Source organism: Uloborus diversus, chromosome 1 (genome assembly GCF_026930045.1).
Source record: "Uloborus diversus isolate 005 chromosome 1, Udiv.v.3.1, whole genome shotgun sequence".
NCBI classification, from domain to species: Eukaryota; Metazoa; Arthropoda; class Arachnida; order Araneae; family Uloboridae; genus Uloborus; species Uloborus diversus.
This window is the reverse complement of record NC_072731.1, coordinates 230,178,486-230,203,341: the sequence shown is the minus strand read 5'-3', so window position 1 is coordinate 230,203,341 and position 24,856 is coordinate 230,178,486. Positions and strand designations below refer to the sequence as shown.

Sequence of the window (24,856 nt, the reverse complement as noted above, 5' to 3'; positions counted from 1 at the left end):
GTGCAATATTTAGAAACCAAATAAAATCAAAAGTCCATTCTTTTTCACATAGTGTAATATCTGCTTTATAATTTTAAGCTACTTCAAATACTTGCTACATTGGTGACCCGAACCCCGAATGTGACTTGAACATGCATTCTTCGGATGCGGTTTTCAATTATGACGCCTTTCAGACTGCAGGGGGAATATCTGGCAATGCTAAATTATGTAAATTTTGTATAACTTGATATGTATCATGTAAAGTATATAAACCTTGTCGCGACAGGTAAGTAAGTCGCTTGCCATCATTTTAAGTTTATTTGCTGATTTTTTGTTAAGTGTAATGTGCAATATTTAGAAACCAAATAAAATCAAAAGACCATTCTATTTCACATAGTGTGATTTCCGCTTTATAATTTTAAGCTACTTCAAATACCCACTACAGAATTGGAGAAGAATAAGTTTTATGGGAGGACGAAGGGTTCAGCAATCAAACTGACATGAGGCCTACCTTGGCTGTTGGCAGCCCAGTATGGCACGTCAGAAAAAGTACCAAGATGGGAAATAATATGAGTTTTTGAATTGTGATGATTGAAAAGCACCTATTAGGGAGATGTTATTAAATAATGACTAAATATATTGCATAATTGATAAATATTTACCTTTTCACTACCTGCTAAATCAACTAAGTATAATTTTCCACTAAGTTTTTTTTGGTTTTCTAGATTTTCTTGCTTAACATTGATAAGAAAAACACTATGACTTCTTGAACTGTGTTCATTCATATCTAAAAGAAAGAAAGAAAAAAAGATTTTGAAAAAGATCTTAATAATTGAATAATTTTACAGACAGAATCATTTTAAAATCCAACATGCAAATTTTTAAAAAGTATATAAATTAGGAATATTATAAATATTCCGAATAGACCTATACTAGAGACGTACGGAGTAGCACTTTGGCCGAGTAGCCGAGTACCAAGTACTCGGCCTTTCACTACTCGGCCGAGTACCGAGTTACCGAGTACTCGGCCTTTCACGACTCGGCCGAGTTACCAAGTACCAATTATGTTTTAACAAGAACCACCGACACGCATGTGATGAATTTTGAACTTATTGGAATAGTAGTATAGACCTCCTTGTCCATATAATAGTTTCTAAAATTAAATTCCTGGTGAAATTTAATTATGCATTATATAAACAATTTTGTTTGTCAAAAATTTTACCAAAAAATGATTTTTAAAATTAAAAATAAATAAATAAAAGGTATGATTAATCAAGTTGGAATTAAAACAAATTACAGTAAATTCCCTTTAATGCGGACACTAACAGGACAATTTTTTTTGTCCGCAATAGAGAGGTGTCTGCAGGACAGGGGTTTAATAATGTTATTTGCATTGGAACTGGGGAATTAAAAATTGTCCGCATAAGAGGGGTGTCCGTTAGGAGGGATTTCGCTGTATACCAATCAATTATAGTTCTAGTCCGCCAAACATAAATATTTTTTAAGGCAGATAAAACAAATGTGCAAGAACACTGCAGACACATAAGATAAATAAATACCTTTGTGCTGAATAGTAAAGTCAAACCAAACAACGTAAGTAGAAGCACAAATTTGTAAATTACAGCAGACACGTGTTTCGGCGTTACAGGGAACGCCTTTTTCAATGCAAAAAATAATGAGCTTATGGATGAAAAGACATCCGACAAAAGCTAAATTTGTAATTTACAAATTTGTGCTTCTACTTACGTTGTTTGGTTTGACTTTACTGCAGACACATGTTTCCGCCCCCCCCCCCCTACAAGGAATTTATTATTTTTCAGTGCATAACATGTGAGCTAGAGAAGGTAAAGACATTCAACAAAAAAATCCAACTTTTGTCGGATGCCTTTAAATCCACGAGCTCCCATTTTGTGCATAGAAAATTCCTTGTAACCTCAAAAACACGTATCTGCAGTGTTCCTACACTGTGCTTTTAACATTGTTTTATTTCCTTTAATTTTTTAAGCAAAGGTATTTTTATATTTTTTATAACTAATTTTTGTTTGTATCAAATATCCATTTTTAATATAAAAATTCCATATTTTCTATACTTGCCTTTTTTTGCATAATTTTTAATAAACAAGTTTAATAAACTTTGGGGACATTAAAAGAAAGATTTATACCATTGAAGGATTACAAACTTCATTATTCTCAAAATTTAAATTTGACTTATAAATTTTAATTGTAAATTATTGCAGAATATAATGTTTGCTTTTTTTTAATATAAATTTTGGTATCTGTCTTGGACAATATTCAATTTTTTGCAACTACTCGGTATTGGCCGAGTATCTGATCAGAATTTGGCCGAGTACCGAGTACTCGGCAAATTGGCCGAGTATGCCGAGTACCGAGTAATTACCGAGTACTCGGTACGTCTCTAACCTATACCTATAAACTATTTTTACAAATCTTTGGAGTCATGTGAAAAAAATATTTTCAACCTAAGACATGTACAATGCAGGAAACATTAAACACAATATTTTCTCTCCTGAATTCGCACACAGAAAATCAAAAGAAAATGGTAAATATCAGATTTTCAAAATAATATCTAGAAAATTTACCTTTTGTTTCATACAATTCACAAGCGGCAGGGAACTGAGTTTTAACATGGAAAACAGCATGGCCACAAAATTATTTAATAAAAAAAGGGGGGGGGGGAATTCAACCAAATTCAAATACAAAAACTATTAGAAAAAATCTGCTGCTTCCAAAATATGAATCACTGTCTAAATATTGAATAAAATTCATAATTTGATTAAATATGACAAGTTTTTAATGTATTTCCAGATATTTTTAAAATTGGGATCAATCTGCTTAAAGTTAAATAAAATGCTTTCACTTCGTTTGCACGAAAAATAGCGATAAAAGTTTCGCTGAATTTTTTTAATTCGTAGAGATTTATTCTTAAGAAATGAAAAAAATATTTGGTTGTCTTGCTTGTTGTACAGATTTTTGAATGCTAAATAAACATGAATCCGAATGTTTTATATTAGAATTTCAGCAAAAACTGAGAGGAAAACACGCAAAATGAAGAATCAATGTAAACAAACAGTTTCCACTGGATACGGTTGCAGGTAGTATCGAACCAGGAACTATTTTTTGTACAGCGGTTACAAACAACTGAAAAACTACATACATCATTTAAAAAAACAATAAATTCAAATCTCGAATCCCCGAAGATTGCTTCGCAATCGTTGGTTTGCGAATATTTAAATTGTCTGAAAGGAGGAATCGCATTAAGTGTCATAAGAGTAACAAGAAAATTCTGACCCTCACTCTAAGAAAACAGAACTATTCGCAACTCCAGCGCTCGAATACGCTACCTTGCGGTGATTTATAAAATTAAAGAAAAAGGTAAAACACTGCGTTTCACGAGTGTCTGTTGGTAAACATTGGCAGTTTGTTATGAGTATTTATTAACGCATTGCATGCAATTAGCTACGAATATTCGATGCATTTCTTTTTTGAACAATCACGATTGCTTTGTTTTCATTTGACCGTTTTTGGTGTCAAATGAGTTTTGGTTTGGTTGGCCTTTTTCAACTTGGATCAGAAGCCCCTGCAGCACCACCGCCCACCGTCCTCTGCTGGCGGCGCGGCGCGGCTGCTCCGGTTTTGAGCTATCCGCTTCTCCTGGTCGGAGGCGTCCATGTCCTACACACACGCACGTTCACACACATACACACACACGACTTCACACACCTACACTCACACACGCCTATGTGCATACACACAGGTCTACGCACACACACAACTATGCACACGTAACCGCCCAGGAGGAGAGGCAGGCTTGAGGGGGGGGGGACAGTAGCCGTTTCTAGAAACAATAACTCCAATGAGTAGGGTCCTGTCTCAGTTCGTGATTGCGTAAAGCATAATTTGAATTCAAAATTTCAGAATTCAAATTAATTTTCTTTCTTTTCTTTTCTTTTCTTTTTTTTGAAAGAGGATAACGTTATACCAGGGAAATTTTTTTTTTATTGTTTTGAGTGAATTTGTAAGAATATGTTTTTTTTTCCCCAACCTAAACATGAAAGAAGGATTTGATGACATTAGCAGAAGAATTAGGGCTTTCATCTCCGCCTAGTTTAAAAATAATTAAATTAACTAACCTTATTTTACTGCAGCATTTAGTTGGAATGGACAGTATGCAAAATATTTTCTTTAATATATTATCGTAGAACGAAATGAAAAATGTTTAACGCTGGGAATTTTCATCGCCAAAATAGTGCGATTATAGTTTAGGGTTATAGTTTTAGTATTGTGACAGCAAAGAACCCTTGGCGAGATTTCGCATGTCAGTTGTAAACCATTTTTATTTTTTTATGATGTGTGGATTAAAATGGTTGAAAGTTTACAGAATTCGATAAGTTTAAAGAAATATTGGAAGATCAAGTAAAAATAAAACTACCACAATGTATCCGTGAGAACTTTATTGATGATGCATGACAGAATTAAATCATTATTCAGAAATTAGAAACATACGAAGCAGAAAAAATGAAAATTAACTGATTCGGCAATCTGAGAAATGACTCAGCAACAAATCTAAAACAATTAGCGCTATCCAAACAGGACAAAAAGTATCATTTTCCTCTTTTGATAACACTGGTAAACAAAGGTTTTGTTACATGAAATATTTATAGTGTTCTTATGTTTACAATGAAAATGTAGTTCCATCAAGAATTGATAAATATCGAATTCAAAATCGGGGAAATGGTTGCTTACAACTACGAACTACGAAATTTGCATGAATGTCTAACGTTTAGTAATGTTTCCTGAATTCTCATTTCTTTCTACGTGGGCCAGAATGTCCACAAGAGTTTGAAAATAAATTTAAAAAGAATAAAATAAAAAAAGTCATGCATACAAACAAAAATTACTAGACTTATTAGCATTTTCTACGCTACGGCGTGCGAGTGTTTTACCTTTTTCGTCCGCCATTAGACGGTGGCTGCAGTGCCTCCTATAGTTTGTTGGAGTTGCGAATAGAACTTAAGCAATGTGCTCTTTAAAATTGGAACAATACCACAATCCTGCTCATTTTAAACAATTTTTTCCCACGTTCTAAAAGAGTGAGTGGGACCACACATTTTCTGAATCTTGTTCCTATTTGCCCTCTTCAAATTTTTTCAAATCTTTACATTTTAACGACATTAAAATTTATTTTTAATATTTCAGTAAATTGAGTAAAATATTAAAATTATTATTCGCTCCCCTTTTATCTTCTCGCATTTGTCCTATCTCTTTGAATTGCATTGTATGTACGCATCTTCATCCATGTTTAGCAGTGGCGGCGCGAGAGCAAAAGTAAACGTCGGCGATGCAGTTTTGCGAGGCCCTTTTAATCATAAAATATTGTGAGACAAATAATTGAATTCATAGAATTAGTTTTTGTACTAACTATTGGCACTTAGGGTTCCCAATTCACTTAATTGCTGGGACAAAAACATTTCGTGATTAGTAGCACAGTCAAAAAGAAGTTTTTTTCGTGGTGGGGGGAGGAGCCGGCACTTTGACTGTGGAAAAAATTACCTGATAGAAAGGGGGGTCTGGGGGTTCTCCCCCGGAAAGATTTCGAAATTTGTAGTTTAAAAACGCCATTTTGGGCTTTCTTTGCTGATGTTAAGGTAAAAAAGGTACAGGGGGTCTCGGTGGAAATTTCTAGAAATTGAAGCCTTTAAAATGCAATTATAGGCCATATTTATTGACTTTAGGGTCAGAGACTGTCACAGATCGATTCTTTAAATTAAAAAAAAAAAGTCAAAATCAATTTCCTGCAAATTCTCGAAATTGAAGTTTCAAAAACGGAATTTTAGACAAACTTTGAAGATTTTACCGGAAGGAAGGGAGATCCCTCGAAAATTTTTGAAAATTATGGTCCTAAAAACTTAGGAATATTTTATATTCAGGAGCCATTCCACTTGAATTTTCTGTTAATGAAGTTTAAAAAGCCTAATTGCTTATGATATAAAAGAAAGGCGATATGGGGACCCTTGCCCGAATATTTTCTGAAATTCAATCCTTAAAAATGCGATTGTATTGCCATATTTTGTAATATTACGCTCGGTAATTTTTGAAATTCAAGCTAAAAAAACGCAATTTTAAGCGATTTTCGACGTTGTTGAGCATTTGGGAGCTTTAAGCTGGAAATATCGCGAAGTTTAAGATCTGGAAACAAAATTTAAGTTGCTCCATAATGCTTTCGGTGTGTGTGTGTGTGAAGGGGGAAGAGTTCGGAGGAGCAGCATTTTGGATATTTTCTTACTTTTAGATGAACTTAGGAAACAAAAGAAAAAAGAAAAGAACTGAAAAGAAGAGAAAAAAGAAAGGGGGGGATAGAGTTAGCTGATCAGTTAGCTGTTGCCAATGAATATTTTTAATTCAGGCCGCGACAGAATTGGGCCAAACATTTGCTAAGGCTGACTCTGTGCAGTCTCTCCTGCACGCACTATTTTGATTACTTTTGCGTCTGTTATATTTAATGAGAGCTTCAATCGAAAACATGGAAATATCTTAAAACTTCTGAAAATTTACTTCTGAGAATTTTGCGAGGCCCTATCTGCGCGAGGCCGTCGGCAGTTGCCGACGTCGCCGACGCCTAGCGCCGCCACTGATGTTTAGCAAGTACCCCCACCTACTTTCTTGAAAACGTTCTTGCTATGCCACTCTCTTATGTTGTAAATGAATTAGCTCAGGGCAACTTTTGTCTCAGTTTCTCATTTCCGAGGGTTTGTTTCGTTTTTCACTTTTCCCTTAAAAATCTGTTCGCGGGGCCCAGAATTTGGCGTTTTGCCAAGTTTTCGAGCCTTATTTTAATTTGCAGAGAACTTTAGCATTAGATGTGTTCCAGACTCTGCTTGCAATTTTAAACGTTGATTTTGAAATTCAGTTCGATTTCAACATCATGACGTTTCAACGATTTCATTGACTGCTGCGTCGCTAAAAAAAAATCTATAGAAAAAACGAAATAGCAAGTCAGAGATCTAGTCATTTAAAATTCAATTAATAATTGCTTTGGAAATATATAACTAAATGCTCAGTCAAAGAAGCAAAATCTATCCTTGTGTTTTTTTTTTTTTTTCAGTCGCATATTACTTTTTTAGCTAAAAATATTTATGAATCTAGGTATAAAAATCTTGTGCTAAAAAGAGAAATATAAAATATCGTAAAGCACTAGGAGCTCTAAATTTAAGTATCTATGCGATCAAAACATGTGAGGGTCTTTCTCTCTGCGTGTGCCTGTATGTTTGTAACCCTATCTCCCCCGGACAGTGAATGTCAAGCTTGTCAATACTATTACCCTTGGATTGGGGACATTCAGGAGAAGCCATTCCGCTCTGTCTCACTTCTCTAAACGTTGAGGGGCTGGATATAAAAGGTCGGACATTCAGGATGTCCTGGGGACTTCCTTGGGTAAAAGCAATAAAATAATGAATTGTTACCCGCCGTAGGTGGCATTGAGCTGCACTAGGTGGCGATTTTTCCCGAAAGCCTCCCACGTAGTAAAGCACTGCGTCAAGGACGTAGCCAAGGGGTGGGTCCATGGGGTCCGGACCCCCCCCCCCCCTTCCCGAAAGACCCCTGTCATTTTTTCTCAGTTGTTGCATCTCGCATCAACAAAATTTTTCCGAAAGAGAATGTTTTTATAAAACCCTGCATTTTCCCCTTAAATATTCCCATTAATCGGAAAATTTCTCAGTCCTTGAGTCAATTCAGAACACGAGAATCTCGTGCACCAACTGCAGGTTCCCAACTTTCGTCTGCCTTTTACTGTCGCGCACTACGTCGGAAACCGGGAAATGTCGGTATCGTCTTTCAAACCAGCTGGGTCGTGTGACCTTGAAATTCAGCCCCTCTCCTTTGGTCCATCAGATTGCCATCGGCAAAGTAAAAACAAGCATTTATTGCCCCCCAGTCTCATTGAATCCCAGTCTCATTGGCCTGGTTTTCTTTATTTCTGTCTCCTTTCTTTTTGGATTTTCGCGGATTTCATAGACGCATGTTGCACGAAAGACAGCCAGAGTGAGGTGCGGTCCTGGTGAATCAGTAATTGAATTCCGATTTTTTTCTGTTTTAACACGCAGTTTTTATCTACATCATACTTATAGGAAACATATCTTGAAGAAACATATATGCAGAAGAAAATTAAGTTTACCCAAACTAGGTAAGGGCCAGTGCTCTCTTTTAAAGTTTTCTTAAAAATACAAGCAATTTTACGTATTAATGTGTTTTTCCATTTAAAAACTAATTTTAGATTCTAAGCCAGCAGCGAAAAAATAAATTCTACACATTTCATGTGCTTGAGGATGAGAAAAAACTATTATTGATTTTTTTTTTTTCATTTTAACTCTTTATATTTTTGACATGGTTCATTTCAGATTCATTTTATATTTTGATAACAATTTTATTTGAACTTTTAGATTATTTTAAACATTTCTCTCCTTTCTGAGTAACAAATTACATAGATTTTTTTTCTGATATTTTCCCCCAATATTTAAGCATGATCATTGAACATATTAAATGCCCAAAAAGAATTCGTGTCTGAAGGTAAAATAAATAAAATAAATGAATAAATAAAACTTGAAGTTGATGTATCGAATTTTTTGCGGAATCAAAATTTTATAGAAAAACAATTGAAAATTACTTGAATATTTTTCTGTGATCAGTTCATGAAATTACAAGTTCGGCCATATTAAAGCATGTAATAAGTAATTTATTACGAATTAATACTTTTAAATCTTACTGAATTGTGATTCTTTGATCCCAAAAGAAAAACAGTTAGTTTTTTAATTGAAGAAAAATTATCTCTCTCTCTCATCTCTTATTCGATGTTGTCCCATAAAGCATATTTGTATTCCAATTGTACTGAGAAGTTATTTAATTAGCATCTATGCATCCATCTTTAGTAAATTGTGAAGGTAGCATTAAACGTAACAAAAAACAGGCATATGCATTTAACTATAAAGTACTGGGTGAAAATTACCGCTATTTACTGCGTTACAAGCAAAGAAACAAAAAAGGTGGATACGAGATAAATTTTTTTGAGTTTTTCGTTTCTATATCGCTTTTTTTTTTTTAATTTTTTCGACTCTTATTTTCTTCAAGCTAAAGATATTTGCTATTTCTTGCAATAAAGTGTTTTGCTAACATCGTATTAAAGAAAAAAAATCATTGCCTGCGTTGTAAAATATGATATGCATTGTTGTTAAAATTAACAACACGTTGTTAAAATAAAATCACAGAGATGTTTAATTTAATTCATTAGGTATACATTCCATTAATCGGCATGTAAAAGATCCCTTAGGTCGTTTGAACTCTTGACAAAATTAAATTCCTTTTGCAGTTTCGCATCGAAAAGAGCTCAGGTGTCTCCATCTGGTGGAAACTGGGCATCAAATTTTTCTCTGACATTCACATCCGCGCCTTAATGGTGGCATATGAATGACTGGATGCCATATGGTTTGGTTCTCACTTGTTCCGCAAAAGGCTAAAGCCTCTAACACAGCCCCATTAGAAAAAAAAAAATGATAAAAAACGGCAATACGCCTTTTCGAATATTTAAAAGTTTTTCGAACAGCTTTTACCCTTTGAGGAATAGTGACTTCACTTGAGAACCCCATTTATTTCTTGCTTCTCTTTTTTTATTTCAGCTAACTGGAATCATTGTGTCAGTTGGCTGAAGAAAAAAATTTATATATATAAAAAAATGGTTGCATCAAAGGAAGCCTCCGTCTCTCAAAGAGTTTATAGTTTGTTCAAGCTTTTAATTGATGAAAAGGAATGATAATTATAAAACGGATAAGATTGGAAATATCATTCTATTTCGCATTATCAAAAGAATATTATAAATGTAAATCAATAAAAACTAATTCAAGCTTTTTAAATGAAACCTTGTTAATATTTTCGTTGAGAGAGTTGTGGGATTTTGCCTGGAATGTTGTTCAAATCGGACAGGGTTACGTTATGTAACATTCATATAGTTATACATTCGACTCCATAGATATAGATTTATTTATCCTCATATAAATAATGCCGATGATCGAGTAACCCGCGTGTTTCAACAATGAATTCGCGCCACGGCATGATATGTAATTTGATAATATGTTTTGGTAATGATTAACATTCAGGGAAAGGCTTTATTGTGACAAGGCTGAACTCGATCCGGTAACTTAACAGTTCTACTGATAAGACTGTGTCATCTCAGAGGAATGAAGAAACGAAAACAATGTACGCTATCTACCGGAGTTTAGGGTTAATCCACTGGTGTTAGAGTTAAAATTTCAACTATCAAAATATTACCAAACAGGCAATTGCTTCGTTCAAATGTAGAAGAGTTGAAGCAATTTTCACCCGTCATACCTTGATGGGCTACTTTCTAGTTTTCAAATAAAATGGCATAAGTACAAATGCACATATTTTGTTGAAATATATTACAAAGCTTTAATATTTTATTAAATTATCGCATGCATTTTCCAAGTAATTTCTAGAACAGTTTTCGTTTTCCGTTTTTCTTTTAATGTGCCCTTTTTATTAATAGAAAATATATCACTCATTTTCAGGAGGACAGAGGTTCACCCATGCTTGGAAACTTTGTGTGTGATAGCTTTCAGTTTAATGTTAATTTACAAACTTTCAATAATTAATTTACCACTTAATATAAAATTTTTGTTAACTAATTTTAACTAATGGCTCAATTAATTTCAATTATTTAATTAATTTTAGTTAATTATCATATTTTAATAATCAGTTTTAATTGGATTTATCTTATCTTGTGTAACTATCAGCTACTAATTCTGCTTTAGCATGCCTCCTCTTTTGAAGTTCGTGCAACCTTGGACCCCCCTCTTAACAAAGTTCTAGCTACGTGCCTGACTGCGTGATAGGTACAGGGGACCCTCGAGGGTGATGTACGTGGCAAAAGAAGGTTGGTGAGCGAAGCGAGCAGGGACCTAGTTCCCTAGTCTTAAGTAAGAGAAGATCTCACCCCCTCACCCTCAAAAAAGTATACATACTTGTGACTGCAATATGCCTATTTGCTTTTCCTTCATCAATAACTTCCATCACTTCTTCTGGGCTTGTAACAAAACGTTCTGTAGCACCCTAAGAGAAACAATCGAAATAAGATATTTTTTGATGAAGTGATATTATTACCTTTACGGATGAATAATATGTTATTTACATATACGCTTACCTTCACAAAAGGAACTCTGTTTTTATCTTCATGAACGGAAAGATTTGTTTTTGACACTAAAAATAAATATTTACACACATGAGTTTTAGAAAAAAAATATTTTACAAAAAAAATTATAAAGGTCGCTAAGTTAAATTTTCTTTGTTAAAGTTCTGAAACAAACTGTAACTTACCATCTAGAAGGTCCCTGATTTTATCTAAATAAATTTCAAAATATGATATCTATAAGAGAAAAATATTTAATTTTAAACATGTGAACACATTTGTAACACTGAAGAAACATTTTAAAGAACTTTTTAGGCAACACAATTTTTAATTTTTAATTCAAGAACTATTTCTGTAAAATTAATTAGGTTGCAGTACAAAACGTTTACGAAATTCGCTGCCATTCGAAACGTAAAGTACGGGGGAAAATGAGCAATTCCTAATGTTATAAAACAGATGTTGCTTTGCATATATTGCTTAAATACTTTTCGTGCGTTTTTTCTTTTAAATATTTTTGCTTGTATTTTTTCGGGGGGGGGGGGGGGTATCAGATACGATGAAAATTCTCATGTCTGTTCCGAACTTTTTCTTCGAAATTGATGCACTTCAGTTCAGTATATTCCGAGCGATATTGAACATCATTGGAGCTTGACTCGCCTGACGTCGTTGCCCAACCTGCGTACGAGACGGGGGGGGGGGGGGATGCGTCAAGTTAATGAATTTGAGGGGATCAGAATGTGTCTGAAGTAACAGAGTAACAAAAGAAATTTCTTTGTATAAAGGAAAATATTTTTAATCATTAACAAGTGTTACAAAATTTAATATTGCCCGACTAAAGTATTGAAGCTGCGGCGGCGCGAGACCTTTTCTTTTGGTTTTGGCTTGCAACATTAAAAGATGAGAAGCAATGCCATATAGTTTTATTTCTTATGAATAATTATATTTTTTACAGCAGTTTCTTAGAATGAAAGTTAGTAGAAAGAATGCATATTTATAAATATTTTTTGATTTTGAGCAGTCTTTTTTTTTTTAATTTTTATTTTTATTTCATGCACATTTACAATATTTTTAATTTTGTAATATTTTCCTTATTTTATGCATTTATTTTATCTCTCTTGATTTTACAATATCTACCTTATTTTTGATTTCAAACCATTTAAAATTTTTCGTATTTAAATGGGGGAAAAATTGCTTTTGCTCTGCCGTAACAATGTTTTTCATTTGATAACGCATACCTGCTTTTTTTTAAAATACTTTTGATGACGTAATGAATACTTTACTTAATGTGCAGCTTAAGCTTTCTGATTTTAGAATGCCTATTTTATTTTTATTTTTCTCTTATTCACAATTTTTGATTTTTGAATGTTTACTTCATTATTAATTCATGCAGATTTTTAACATTATTAAAATTTTGCAACCTATTATATAATTTACTTTCCATCACATTTTTATATGGTACTTTTTAAAGAAAGTATCAGGATGCACGAGAAAGGAAAAATTGGACACGCTTTTTCAGTCAGAAAATATATGTTTTCTTTCTGCCTTGCATGTCTTTTGGACACGAGAGGTTGAAATTTATTCAATCAGCATTCAAAGAAAATTTCTTTTATGTATTGAAAAATCGGTTTCTTTGTTTCATTCCGTAATATCCCCTCTCTCCTCAAAACTACCTTTTCCGTAGTGAAATTATTTTAGGAAGACGTAATTTTCCATAAGCTCTCACTGTAAAGTTGTTTTGTTTACAAGAATAGTTCTTCAACGGCAAAACATACTTTACCAATTTTCCATCAGTCATTAATGCGATGCAGATTTAAATAGTTTTAAGTAAGTTTTTCTGCATTGCTCAGTTTTATTTGAGCACTTTATTTTCAAAGTAGTATCTTAGCAGTAAAGAGCCTTTTAAAAAAGTTTTCCCACAAAAATCTAGATAGTTGTTGCAATTATCACGCTATTTTTTCTTGCTCTGAAATTGTTTTTGCAAATTTATAATTAAATCCATTTTTAGGCTCAAATTGGCTCAAATTTTCACTGAAAATAGTATACACGTGTTGAAATTATATAAAAAAAGTTGTTTGGTAAAAGAAATGAGTTCTGTTTTATTTTTTACAGTATTCTTTCTGAATAGGTTGTTGCAGGTCCGAAGCACTGTGTGCAGGGGACTTTCATTGGAAACTAGTTGTATTTCTTTTCATCATACAATCAAAGCTGAGGTAATTATTATTTAGAGTTTTTATATGCAAAGCATAGGTTTAGCACAATGATCCGAGAATAAAAAACTTAAAAAGCAGGATTACTTTTGTAATTTAAAATATTAAAATTAAAGTCGAAATAAAAGTTGTTGAATGGTTAATATGTTTAGAAATTTTTTATTGTTTATTGAAAAATTATATTTGAAACTTTTACTACGATATTCCATTAAGTTTGGAGGTATATAATAAATTTACCTATAAAATGTTTTTAAAAATGATTTGCAATTTAAAGCATTACAGATTTCGAAAACACCACATTATAAGTTTCTTAATTAGCTAATATTGTAATCAGATTTTCAATAGACCTTTCTAGTTCGTGCTGCTGCAAAAGTTTACTTTAAAAACAAGGAAGAAAATATACTATTAAACTTTAAACCACCAATAAAGAATAAAAATCTATAATTTTCAGTATTTTCATGTAAGCAGTTTTTCATGTCAGAATCTATTGGAAGAATAATTTTTAAAGGCATTAAGCTAAACGATTTAAGATCGGAAGCTATGCAAGAAGCAAAATTAATAATCTGTAATTCATCACTGTTTCATCATGACAACTCTTACTGAAAATAGTGTGACCAGTAATATAATTTACCAATAATCTTTCTTATTTCCATACTGTGAAAATTTTCACAAATTTCAAAATTACTAAGTAAGAATAAAGTAGTAAATAAATAAACTAAATTAAAAAAATAATTATAATTTAAAAAAAACACCCACAAATTAAATTTATACGTTAACTTTTATCAACTAAAGTCATCGTTAAAAAACTTGGAAACTTTCTCATTCTGCGGAAATTCATGTCTTGAAAGTTGTAATATATTTCCAGGCTGGCTGGTGTATTGCATGTAGTTCTGCCTTAGCCCTGGCTTAGGGGTGGTAACTTACTGCTAAATGCCAAAGTTTCGGCTTCAATTCACGAGTCCAAACATACCATGCAGCGGACACTCGCTGGTGACTGGTGAGATAAATTTACTTTATCTACCAGTTTGTTGGCGCTCTCAGCTTCAATGAGATGACATCTGCCTCCATCTCTGTTATTCTCTATTCCAGACTAAAGAGTTCTAATAAGAACGAAACTACAGTCTCTGGATGTGATAACTCGGCTGTCTGGTATATTGCATGTAGTTCTGCCTTAGCCCTGGCTTAGGGGTGGTAACTTACTGCTAAATGCCAAAGTTTCGGCTTCAATTCACGAGTCCAAACATACCATGCAGCGGACACTCGCTGGTGACTGGTGAGATAAATTTACTTTATCTACCAGTTTGTTGGCGCTCTCAGCTTCAATGAGATGACATCTGCCTCCATCTCGGTTATTCTCTATTCCAGACTAAAGAGTTCTAATAAGAACGAAACTACAGTCTCTGGATGTGATAACTCGGCTGTCTGGTATATTGCATGTAGTTCTGCCTTAGCCCTTATTTAGTGGCGGTAACTTATTGCTAAATTGTGCATGAGTTCAAATTTCACAGCAAGAAAAGAGTTTTTTAAGAAAAAATTAAAATTACTATCGCAAAAATGTTATTAACGTACATTATAAAAAAAGTTTGAAATACGGTTTTTGTACTCAATGCGAAGGTCGTCTTTAGTAAAAACGAAAAATTCAACTATCAACATTAAAATAATTTGAACACTTACCTTTATATGAAATTCAATATTTTCATCCATGGAGTAAATGTGATTAAATATATCGTTTACTATCCGTGGAATGATGCCTTGTTGTATATGGTCCCCTAATATGCCCTAGAAGATCAGTTACAAATTATTAGCTTTAACCATTTTTAGGAAATAGCTTTTTACTGTCTGACCACGGATTGTATGGAAAGACAAACATCCGTTTTACAGCCAGAAATGGACAAATCTAATATTTTTTCGCGATGCCAGCTTTTGCAGAAGCAGAGTCTCATTGAAATGAGAGGAATACCGGCATCAAATTTTCACTTTTCCCCCTTATTCAGATAGATTCGTCTTATCTGGACGTTTGAAAATTCCAAACAATCCGTGGTTGGACAGTATTTGTACTGTCCAACCAGCTCGTGTTTAACTTTACACGAGCGTTGTACGTTTTTGGTAAAATTTCTTTTAAATTTATTTTGTTTAATTATCATAGTTAAGTCATACATTAAAAACAGGTGTAGAACTTTGACATAAGTAAAATTTAGCAACAATTTAAAAGTAGAAACTATAATACTGAAACGGCCGCTGTCTTGCCACAAAAATATAATTAAAATCAGAATAAGCTGAACTAACTGCATATCTATGAGTTCAAAAAATAATTGCACATTTTGGAACAGAAAATATTTTTTTGTGAGGAGAAACCGGAGTAAGTTAATTATAAAGATAAAAGTTCTGAACTGAAAAAGAAGTGTCGTCTGAACACTTGTTTGAGAATTCAGTTAGAATTGTGTAAAAGAAATATTAAAGCGCTACAAACCAACGGACTGAAATATCTATTTTATGAGAGCAAAAAAAGTCATCTGAACCCTAAGAGTTGACTTTTTATGTTCGAGTTTTCTAACTAAGCATTAATGTAACTTGCAACGGAGGACAGGGGACCCAGATGTTTCTCATGTCTTGCGACCGCATCTTGTCTAATATGGAATCTCCCTTCACTGAGTTACATTCGATTCGTTTAGATAGGCTCTATATGGCCCGTCACGCATATTTCAGAGAGAAGAAGGGAAGAAATTCCGACTTAAGGGTACTAGGAAACATTTAATAAGATGTTTAATTTTTTGAAAATGCAAAATAAAATTTTAACTGAAATCAATGTAAAAGCTTTTGCTAAAAATGTCGTTAATAAATGTACTTAAAAATTTTAAATAATTTATTTGCTTTTGTACCTTAATATGGAAACAACTACCAAAATGAAAAATGGTATGTAATACCTGTTTTCACTACATAAAAGGAAAACTTTTTAAAAATATCGAAAATTTTGTTACATCAATATTAAAGAGCATTTAAAGTCATGACTTTGCGCATTTTGTGAGTTTTATTACAATTTGAATTGGGCTGGCTATGCTAGTGCAGGCGCAAGAGCGAACATTATTGGGTCCCTGTCTCATAGGATAGTACTAATATTTTCTTTTATTGTTCAGCACTGAAAAAGTGCGCTTAACATGTAAAAGTAATAACTTTCATTTAATTAATTAATAGCTATTTTTCTTTATAATATAAAATTATAGCTCTTTTCTCCTATTTTCAGCATACATACAGTAATGAGTTAAAACAGACCGTTTTTCAAAAAAATCCAATCATCCGAAATTTCGATCGAACGGATCAAATCCCAATTGATTCGGATTGTGGGAGTTGTACTGCACTTTGAAACGCTTATAGAGTGTGAATTAACTGGGAAAGTTATGCAAGGGACCTTCGCTTCTCGTTGGAAATGAAGGTTGCTAACAAGGCCCCTTGCTTCTATTTCACATGACATCTAATTTTAAGTTTTCTGTATCTTGTATGGTCATCCGTCTTACTGTCAAGATTTCAAAGCAGAAACCAAGCACTTTCATATAAATTAGACAACTATCATATGAGAACTGCAAGAGTACTGTACTATACTCTCAAAAAAAACATAGACAGAAACTAAACAAACGGGTTGTCAGATGATTTGCTATTCTGACTCAGCCACTTTTGGGGATTTTCTCTGGAACAAAAAAGTGAACCAATAATATTCGCATTCACCGTCTTAAGGGTGCTCACAAGGGAAAGGGAAAGTTGTCATGGCGCAGACTGCGCCATTGAAATTTTTAGGAGGGGTGATTTTACTGGGGTGTTGGTCATTGTGAAGAGGATTTGGTCTCCTTTTAGGGAGTCTCATTCATTGGGGTGAGGGGATTGGCTCCCTTGCCAAAGCAAACACGTTATTGATGTTGCCAAATGGCGCCTTTTTTTTGTTTATAACTGGCTCTGATATAACAAATTACTTGTTCTGAATTTTCGGGTTAACGTCACTTCTGTTAACCTGACCAACTGATTTATATCTTCCAAAATGGCTACACGAGAACTAAACCCAGGAATTTTCTGACAACATGAGCACATTTTTTGGTCCTTTTATAGTTTTCATGATGAATGCTTTATGAAGATTGACAGAATAACTATTACGACCAAGAGAAGATAATCGAAACATTTTCGATTTTAATACGCTTAAGGGTCAGAAGTTCTACTTACTTCCATCGTGTGTGTCTTCCCACTAGACGTCTGCCCATAAGCAAATATCGTTCCATTGTACCCCATAAGGACATCTGAAATTGAAATTACAGATAAGGTATGTATCGTGTTATTTTACAAAATGTTACAAAGGATAAGAAGCAAAACATTTCAAAATGTCATCAATAAATGTTCAATTCAGTTGTTGAGAAACTGGAAATACAGCTAAAAGATTATTGGTGGTTTTGGTTCAAAATCTAGTCTAGACACTACTGTACCAAACTCATGACGAGAGGATAAGAAGAAGAAGAAAAATGGGAAGAGAGGAATTTTAATGTAACACACAACGAAAAGCATTTAAATGGAAAAATCGGAACTTTACAGAATATAGTGCTAACATAAGTAATAAATAAAGATTTGATAAATGAAAACAAACTTAATCAAACACAACTCATTGACTTTAAAATACACGAGTTGGGAAAAAAATCAAACAATTGTCGGGAAAAAAATCGAACAAAGTACTGCACAAGCACATAATACTAGAGGTGCGACATCGAATAAAAACCATCGATGGTATTGATACATCAATTAAACACACCACTGGTTTTTGAAATCGAACTTTATACAATACATATACAGGGTGTATCAGTACAACGTTTACACACTTTCAGGGCAGATAGAGTACACCTAGACGGTGAGAAATCACATAGCAATGCATGGTCATAAACGCTTTCCTGACGCGATAGTGATGACACAAAGCACAAGAAAGATAGGACAAAATAAGAGGAGAAAACATGTTTATTATTTTTAATACAACAAAAAATGCTGGTAAGTTTTTGTCTGGTGAACACGATCGATGTCGTTATGTAAACCGAAGCATCAGATGACGGTGCATGCGCACACGCAATTTTTGTTGCCGCGCTCGCTTTGACGTTCGATCTTCAATGCGCCGGAGATGTGAGCCACGCATCACGGCCCGGGGTCGTAATTTCCAATACCTACTTTAATGACCATCGTTCGCTCCTTCATGTTCTTTTTTCGTAGTTGTTTGCTCTACTAAGCATAATAAACACGTTTTTTTTTCTCTTATTCGTGGCTTGTCTTTCTTGTGCTTTGTGCCGTCACTATCGCGTCAGGAAAGCGCATCCGACTATGCATTCTATGTGATTTCCCGTCTTCTAAGTGTACTCCATCTGTCCCGAAAGTCTGTAAACGCTGTACTGGTACATCCTGGATATGTTATCGTAAAAATTTGAAATCTGTAAACATTGACATTCACCGGTGAGTGTCGACATTCTCATACCAAAGGCATCGACGAAAAATCAAATATTTCGGTGAAAGTCGTCATTTTCCAATTTAGATCCTTCACGTTAACATATAAACATACTACACGCTAACAAATGCAAAATGAGTGTAGCGAATTTATTTGGCTGGCTCTTCAGCTTTTCTTCGACATTTTGTTTAACAGAAAGTTAGTAAATTAAGTTTTATTATTTTTATGAATTACTGCCCAGGTTTTAAAATTATTTATAAATTAATTAATACATAATTTTTAATTATTTATATCTTACAATGTTTTAATGATCTTCTTTAAAACTGAAATAGCTTTTAAATAAACAAAATCCTCAAAACGAATACAGCGTGAACGTTGTATTCGTTTACGAATACGTGAAAAAAAAATAGCAATCCTTTGATGAACGGATCATTAAAAAGAACAACTTTACCCATACCTAGGAAAAACATCGATGTTCGAAACTCTTACCCGAAGGCATCGATGTTCCAAAAACATCGACATCGATTTCGGACCCCTATATAACACTAATTATAATTCCAAAAGTTATAAGAAAATCATTCGACAATTTTTTTTTATCACCTAAAATAAATTCCCTAAATGATTTAAAGTACTTCGCTTTTTGTAAGGCTTTCTATTTTGTTTTCTTGTGTTTTACAGTTAGAATTATTTTTTAAAAACTGTTTTACCTTTAATTCTTTCTTTTTTTTGAAAGAAAATGTTGATGAACGATAAAAATCTAAACTTGGTAACCCAATTTCGAGCAATCACACATAATTTCTTTTTCTTCTTTTACGTGAATTCATTTTATCAAATGTACGCTTTAACACAAAGCGATGATTTATGGTGTAAACAGGAGAATGTTTTAAAGTTTAAAACTTGCATTTCATTTATTATTCGTTTTCTAGGTCAATTTTGCAATTTCTTATAAAGCGATAATAAATTACAGTTTTCCCCAAAGTACCAATTAGTTTGCGTGATCAACTCCAAATATTCTCTTTAAGTTCCAACTTTTCTTTTTCTTGAGATGCCAGGACTAGTAATGCAGTCTGGAGTTTGATGATTAGTTTCCGTCCAAGGTCAAAATGATAAACTTATTTAACTGGGGCTAAGACAGTTGCTGCATGATTAATATTTTTCCCCAATGAAATCGGAAAACTGGTTTTACGGATTCATTGCAGAAAAATAGATCTCAACAGTTCATATATTCAGAAACTTGAGAAGTAACTATAGTAAATGGCTTGTTATTAGCAATAACGGTTTTACTTTGATAGTATTCAGGATTTAAAAAAAAAAAAAAAAAAAACAGACTAAGAAAAGGAAATGTGAAATGTCTTTTTCGCTGTAAAAAAAGTAGAGCATAAGTCTTTCGCGTTTGTGTTTGAATCTCGGTAGGACTTGAATATTATTAATCAGCACTCTTTATCCGATCATTGCTCAAGTGCAAAGGTTCTTTAAATCAAGCCCACTACAGGACCCTGAAACCGTAGGAACTTTTGCATCCCCCTCAAAAAAATCTTTATATGATACATTTAAATCTTATTTTAAAATTACATTTAAATCGTATTATTGTTTTATGTTTGACATCAGACTTTCTCTCCCCCCCCCCCACCATTTTAGAGCACCAAAAGCTTTTAAAATCTTCAATATATTATTTGAAAGAAAGAGACGCAAGCAATTTTTTCATATTTGTTGATATAATTAATTTAAGTTCATGTGTTTTCTTTCATTTTTTGTTCTTTTTTTTTTTCAAATTTATTCATTTATTTTTCAGCAAAGCTTAAAGATATTTTCTCTGAAGCTACAAAGTTCACTGTCGTTGTTGATTTAATAAAAATCAATTTGCTTCCTCTGCTTATTTACCTTCTTATTTTTACGTATTCAGCTTTGAAATTTAATATAGGAGAATTGATTTTGTTATTCAGTTCCAGAAATTGTTTCTTCTACGCTTTTGCTCTAAAAAATTAGGAAAAAAAATATAAAAGCCCCTGTTTGAAATTAAAGCATTCCCACAAAAAAGTTTGCTTGGTTAAAATTTACTGAAATATGGAGTGACGTCTTGGAGGACTTTGTCATCATGATAGATATAACATGCACCAATCACAATTAGCATACGTGAAGGACCTTCTACCGTTAGGCATCAAAGCCACCGCTCTCTAGTTGCGAGTCCATTGCACATTTTCTGGAAGAAAAGTTTCTAACCGAAATAATATTTTCCAACAATGTTTAACAACAGAGCATTCACAATGAGCTGGTGTGGGCACCACATGACTTCCTTTTACTTCAATTTGTTATTTTCCCATTATTGGTAATTTCAATGTGATTCAATAGTTTACTCTCTAAATATCACCAACAGTGGCCGAATTGAAACCAGATTTAAAAATAAAAAAATCGTCAAATTTGTCGCTAAGTTTCCGACAAAACTTGGCGACCAAAAGAATGGCGATACATCACCAAGTGTCCGCCAAATTGTAACACCTCTTGAGTTTACATCGAAATTAACAATGATCCCCCCCCCCCCAAAAGGAGCAAAAGACCCCCTTAAAAACACCCGAATGCAATCAAAAGGGGAGGTGCACAACTAGTCCCCACTAGGAGTCTACGTACCAAATTTCAACTTTCTAGGACATACCGTACTTGAGTTATGCGACATACATACGCACATACGCACATCCGCACATACATACATACATACGTACATACAGACGTCACGAGAAAACTCGTCGTAACTAACTCGGGAATCGTCAAAATGGACATTTCGCGTGTCTATACGTTCTTAGGCACTTATCCACGTGTGGTCAAGTCGAAAAAAAAAACCTCAACATTCATTCGGGGTTGAGCAAAATGGAAATTAAGGTCGATTTTTGAGTAAAAATTTTTTCGCGAATACAATACTTCATTTTTTGTAAATAAAGAAGAAACGATAGAAAACGTATTTTCACACGATTTATTATTTTGATTAAATTTTCTTAACCACCGTTCTAATTTATGTTTCAGTAAAAACCCAACTAGATGAGTAATTGACCCTGTATCCATTACGCACGCACCAAAAATTTAACTAGTAAGTTATTTTGTGGTTGCTAAAGTGACGCTGTGAATTTGGAAAAGTAGAAGCAGCGCGTTGGCGAAAACTTGTAAGCTTCCGTCGTAACAAATCAATAATATATCCTGATAAAAAATGGCAACAATTACCCGTTTTTTGCGCAATCGAGCACAACTTATTGTTTTCAGTTGATTGTGGTTTATGTAAGGGAAAGTTTATGTTTTTTTCAGTACTTTACATAAAATAAGGAAAACTATAAGATTGAAAGCATTTTAACAAACAAAGAAAATCGTTTCGATTTTTTTATTTTTGGGAAAATTTTAGTAGAATTGAAAAAAAATTAACATCATCGCCTTGACAAGTAATTCAAATCGTTTTATCTAAAACCCAGTAAAGCTACAGAAATTACTTTTGCATAAAAACTCAGAAAATTTAAAATTAGGACTACATTTTAAGTCTGAATATATTTTGGTGTTTTCCCGAGTTCTAAAGTAAAGCAGTGTACTCAAAAGTTCTCTCTCTTTTTATTTTTTTAATTTTCACACTGAAAGGAATATTTGTTGTAACTTCCTTTTGCATTTTTTCCCCTTCTGTATTTTTTCTTTCTGTTTTTATTTATTTATTTATTTATTCAATGTTTCCACCTGGCTATGGTTCCCTATGCCCATTTGTGATTTCGCAATGCTAATCGCATTCATTACTGTTAAAATCATATTGATAAATCTCATCTAGATCTACAAACGAAAACAGTAACAGAATTTCTCGTCTACTGAGAAAGGAGTGTTTTGAATGAGTTAAAGCTATTGATGTAGAGTTAAGTAATTTTTTTGGCAAGTTTCAATTTTACAATTACAAAACCGTTTTAACTGTGTAGTTACTCTTCCAGATGGAAATCCACGATCGTGAAATATTGATTCTACCAAGATCAAATTCGATTTGATTTTTCACATTTCCAATACACTGACATTTCTGGAAGGGTGTGGGGAGTTTCAATTTATTGAACGAAATTCCAAATTTTAGCGAATGATAAAATACGAATGTGCGCACAACTACATCTAATGAAAAGAGTATTAGGAATCATTTGAAAATAAAATAATCGTTTAAAAAACTAAAAAACACGCTTTAGTAGCAAAATGAACTAAAAAGTTAAAAAAAAAAACTTTGAATGACAAGTATATAAAGTAATTGACCATACACTTAATTTTGCTGTAATAATAAAAAACAAAAAGAGTGGGGAGCTGTCTATTTACATTTTTGCATGGATAACAAGTGGAAGAAATTTAAGACAACTGATAAGAAGCCCCCCACGCTTTTTTTCTATTACAGTAAAATTAAGTGTTTGATTACAGTTACTTTATATACTTGTCATCCAAAGATTATTTTTAACTTTTTAGTTCATTTTGCTACTAAAGCGTGTTTTTTTAGTTTTTTAAACTATTATTTTATTTTTTACTTTTTAGTTCATTTTGCTACCAATGTGTGTGTTTTTTTTTTTAAACTATTATTTTATTTGCATCAGACATTTTGAATGCTTTCTGGTAAATTCATGAGCAATCATTTTTACACTCCGCAGCTCTGATTTGTACGTTGTAAGTAATTCTAATAAGCCACTGGCTATTTGTCCAAAGGAAAGTTGGACCCACAAACATACAAGTTAAGCTAATATAAGCGTGTTAATTAGAATAAACTAATAACTTATCGTTAATAAATTAATTTGATTACAGAATATTGCATTGTCATCGGGTCTGAGGTTGCATTCCAAATTTTAAAAGAATCCGATCACAAGAAGTAGGCGAAATTTGAGTTGCAAGATTATAAATTTTTCGGTGAAGACGGGATTAGAACGCACGCCCAATGATTCCCGGAGGTGGACGTCAGCGGAGACCCGCGCCTTAGACCGCTCGGCCACGAACGCTCACAAACTGGTGAAATGTACTAATAGTAATAAGCCACCAGCTCTTATTCCAAAGGAGAGTTACAAACACACAAGTGAAGCTAATAAAATCGTGTTAAAATTGCAGTATTGTCTCTGACAAGTTTTGCCGAATAAGGTAACTTTTGAGAGGTCACTGTGACCTCCCATCGGGATATCCCTAGATCAATTACCTTGCATGAAAAGATGAAACAACTGGGAAGATGTGGACCTGATAATCATTCAGAAATCAGACAATTTCAATTCGTTGGTTTATGTAAAATTATACAAATGTTAAAAGCTCGCTAAAAGGTGGCTAAAGGTCAAATAAATATTAATACTAGTTTTTTTATTCCTTGCTCTTGCTACGGAAAAGTCTGATCCCGGTGTAATGATCGTATTTTCCGATATTGGAGATTTTCGCACTTTAAGGAGAGGACCGGCGTCCAGTAGTCTAAACGATTGTTTAGGCCTCCAGTGTCACGTGACTCCCTGGCATCGATCGGGGCGGTGGCTAAATACGGCTACGAAGTTCAAAGAGCCCAATGCTCAGAAGAACATCTTCCTTTAGCGCTTTCGTTCTACACTTATGTGCCTTACGTGTTCTTCTCGGGTTCAGATTAGAATATCATACGTAGGGTAAAGTCGCGATATTTCGTCCCCTCCTAAGCTTTTTGGCCTCTGAGTAGCATATGTTACGATCAATTAATCCAAAGAAAATTATATAACACCTCTTACTAAGCCTACACATAGTATTTAAACTTAAACATATGAAACAAAATTTGTTTTTAAAAAAAGTTTTAAAAAAAATGCACTTTTATACCAGAATTGAAAATTGTTATCCTATTTTCGTCCCCTTCCCATACACCTTCTAATAGAGGTAATAATGGGTGAAAAACCAGGTAATAATAAGAACTAAGGAATTATAAGTTGTATTAAAGAAAAACAACACAAATTGTGCATCTTTATACAAAATACTTAGCTAAAAAATGTAAGATGGATTTTTTAAAAGCGTATTCTAGTC

General features: G+C 33.4%; 1 protein-coding gene across 1 annotated transcript in view; it reads right to left on the bottom strand.

The window, feature by feature from the left end:
* Positions 1-24,856, bottom strand: part of LOC129225651 (kinesin heavy chain-like) — an 80,024-nt gene that overhangs the window by 32,177 nt on the left and 22,991 nt on the right. Inside the window, exons 3-8 of the mRNA XM_054860125.1 lie at positions 17,608-17,681; positions 15,076-15,180; positions 11,383-11,431; positions 11,210-11,265; positions 11,031-11,118; positions 642-766 (exon numbers count right to left, since the gene is read on the bottom strand). Coding sequence (XP_054716100.1) covers positions 642-766; positions 11,031-11,118; positions 11,210-11,265; positions 11,383-11,431; positions 15,076-15,180; positions 17,608-17,681 — 497 coding nt within the window. The remainder of the gene's footprint in view (positions 1-641; positions 767-11,030; positions 11,119-11,209; positions 11,266-11,382; positions 11,432-15,075; positions 15,181-17,607; positions 17,682-24,856) is intronic.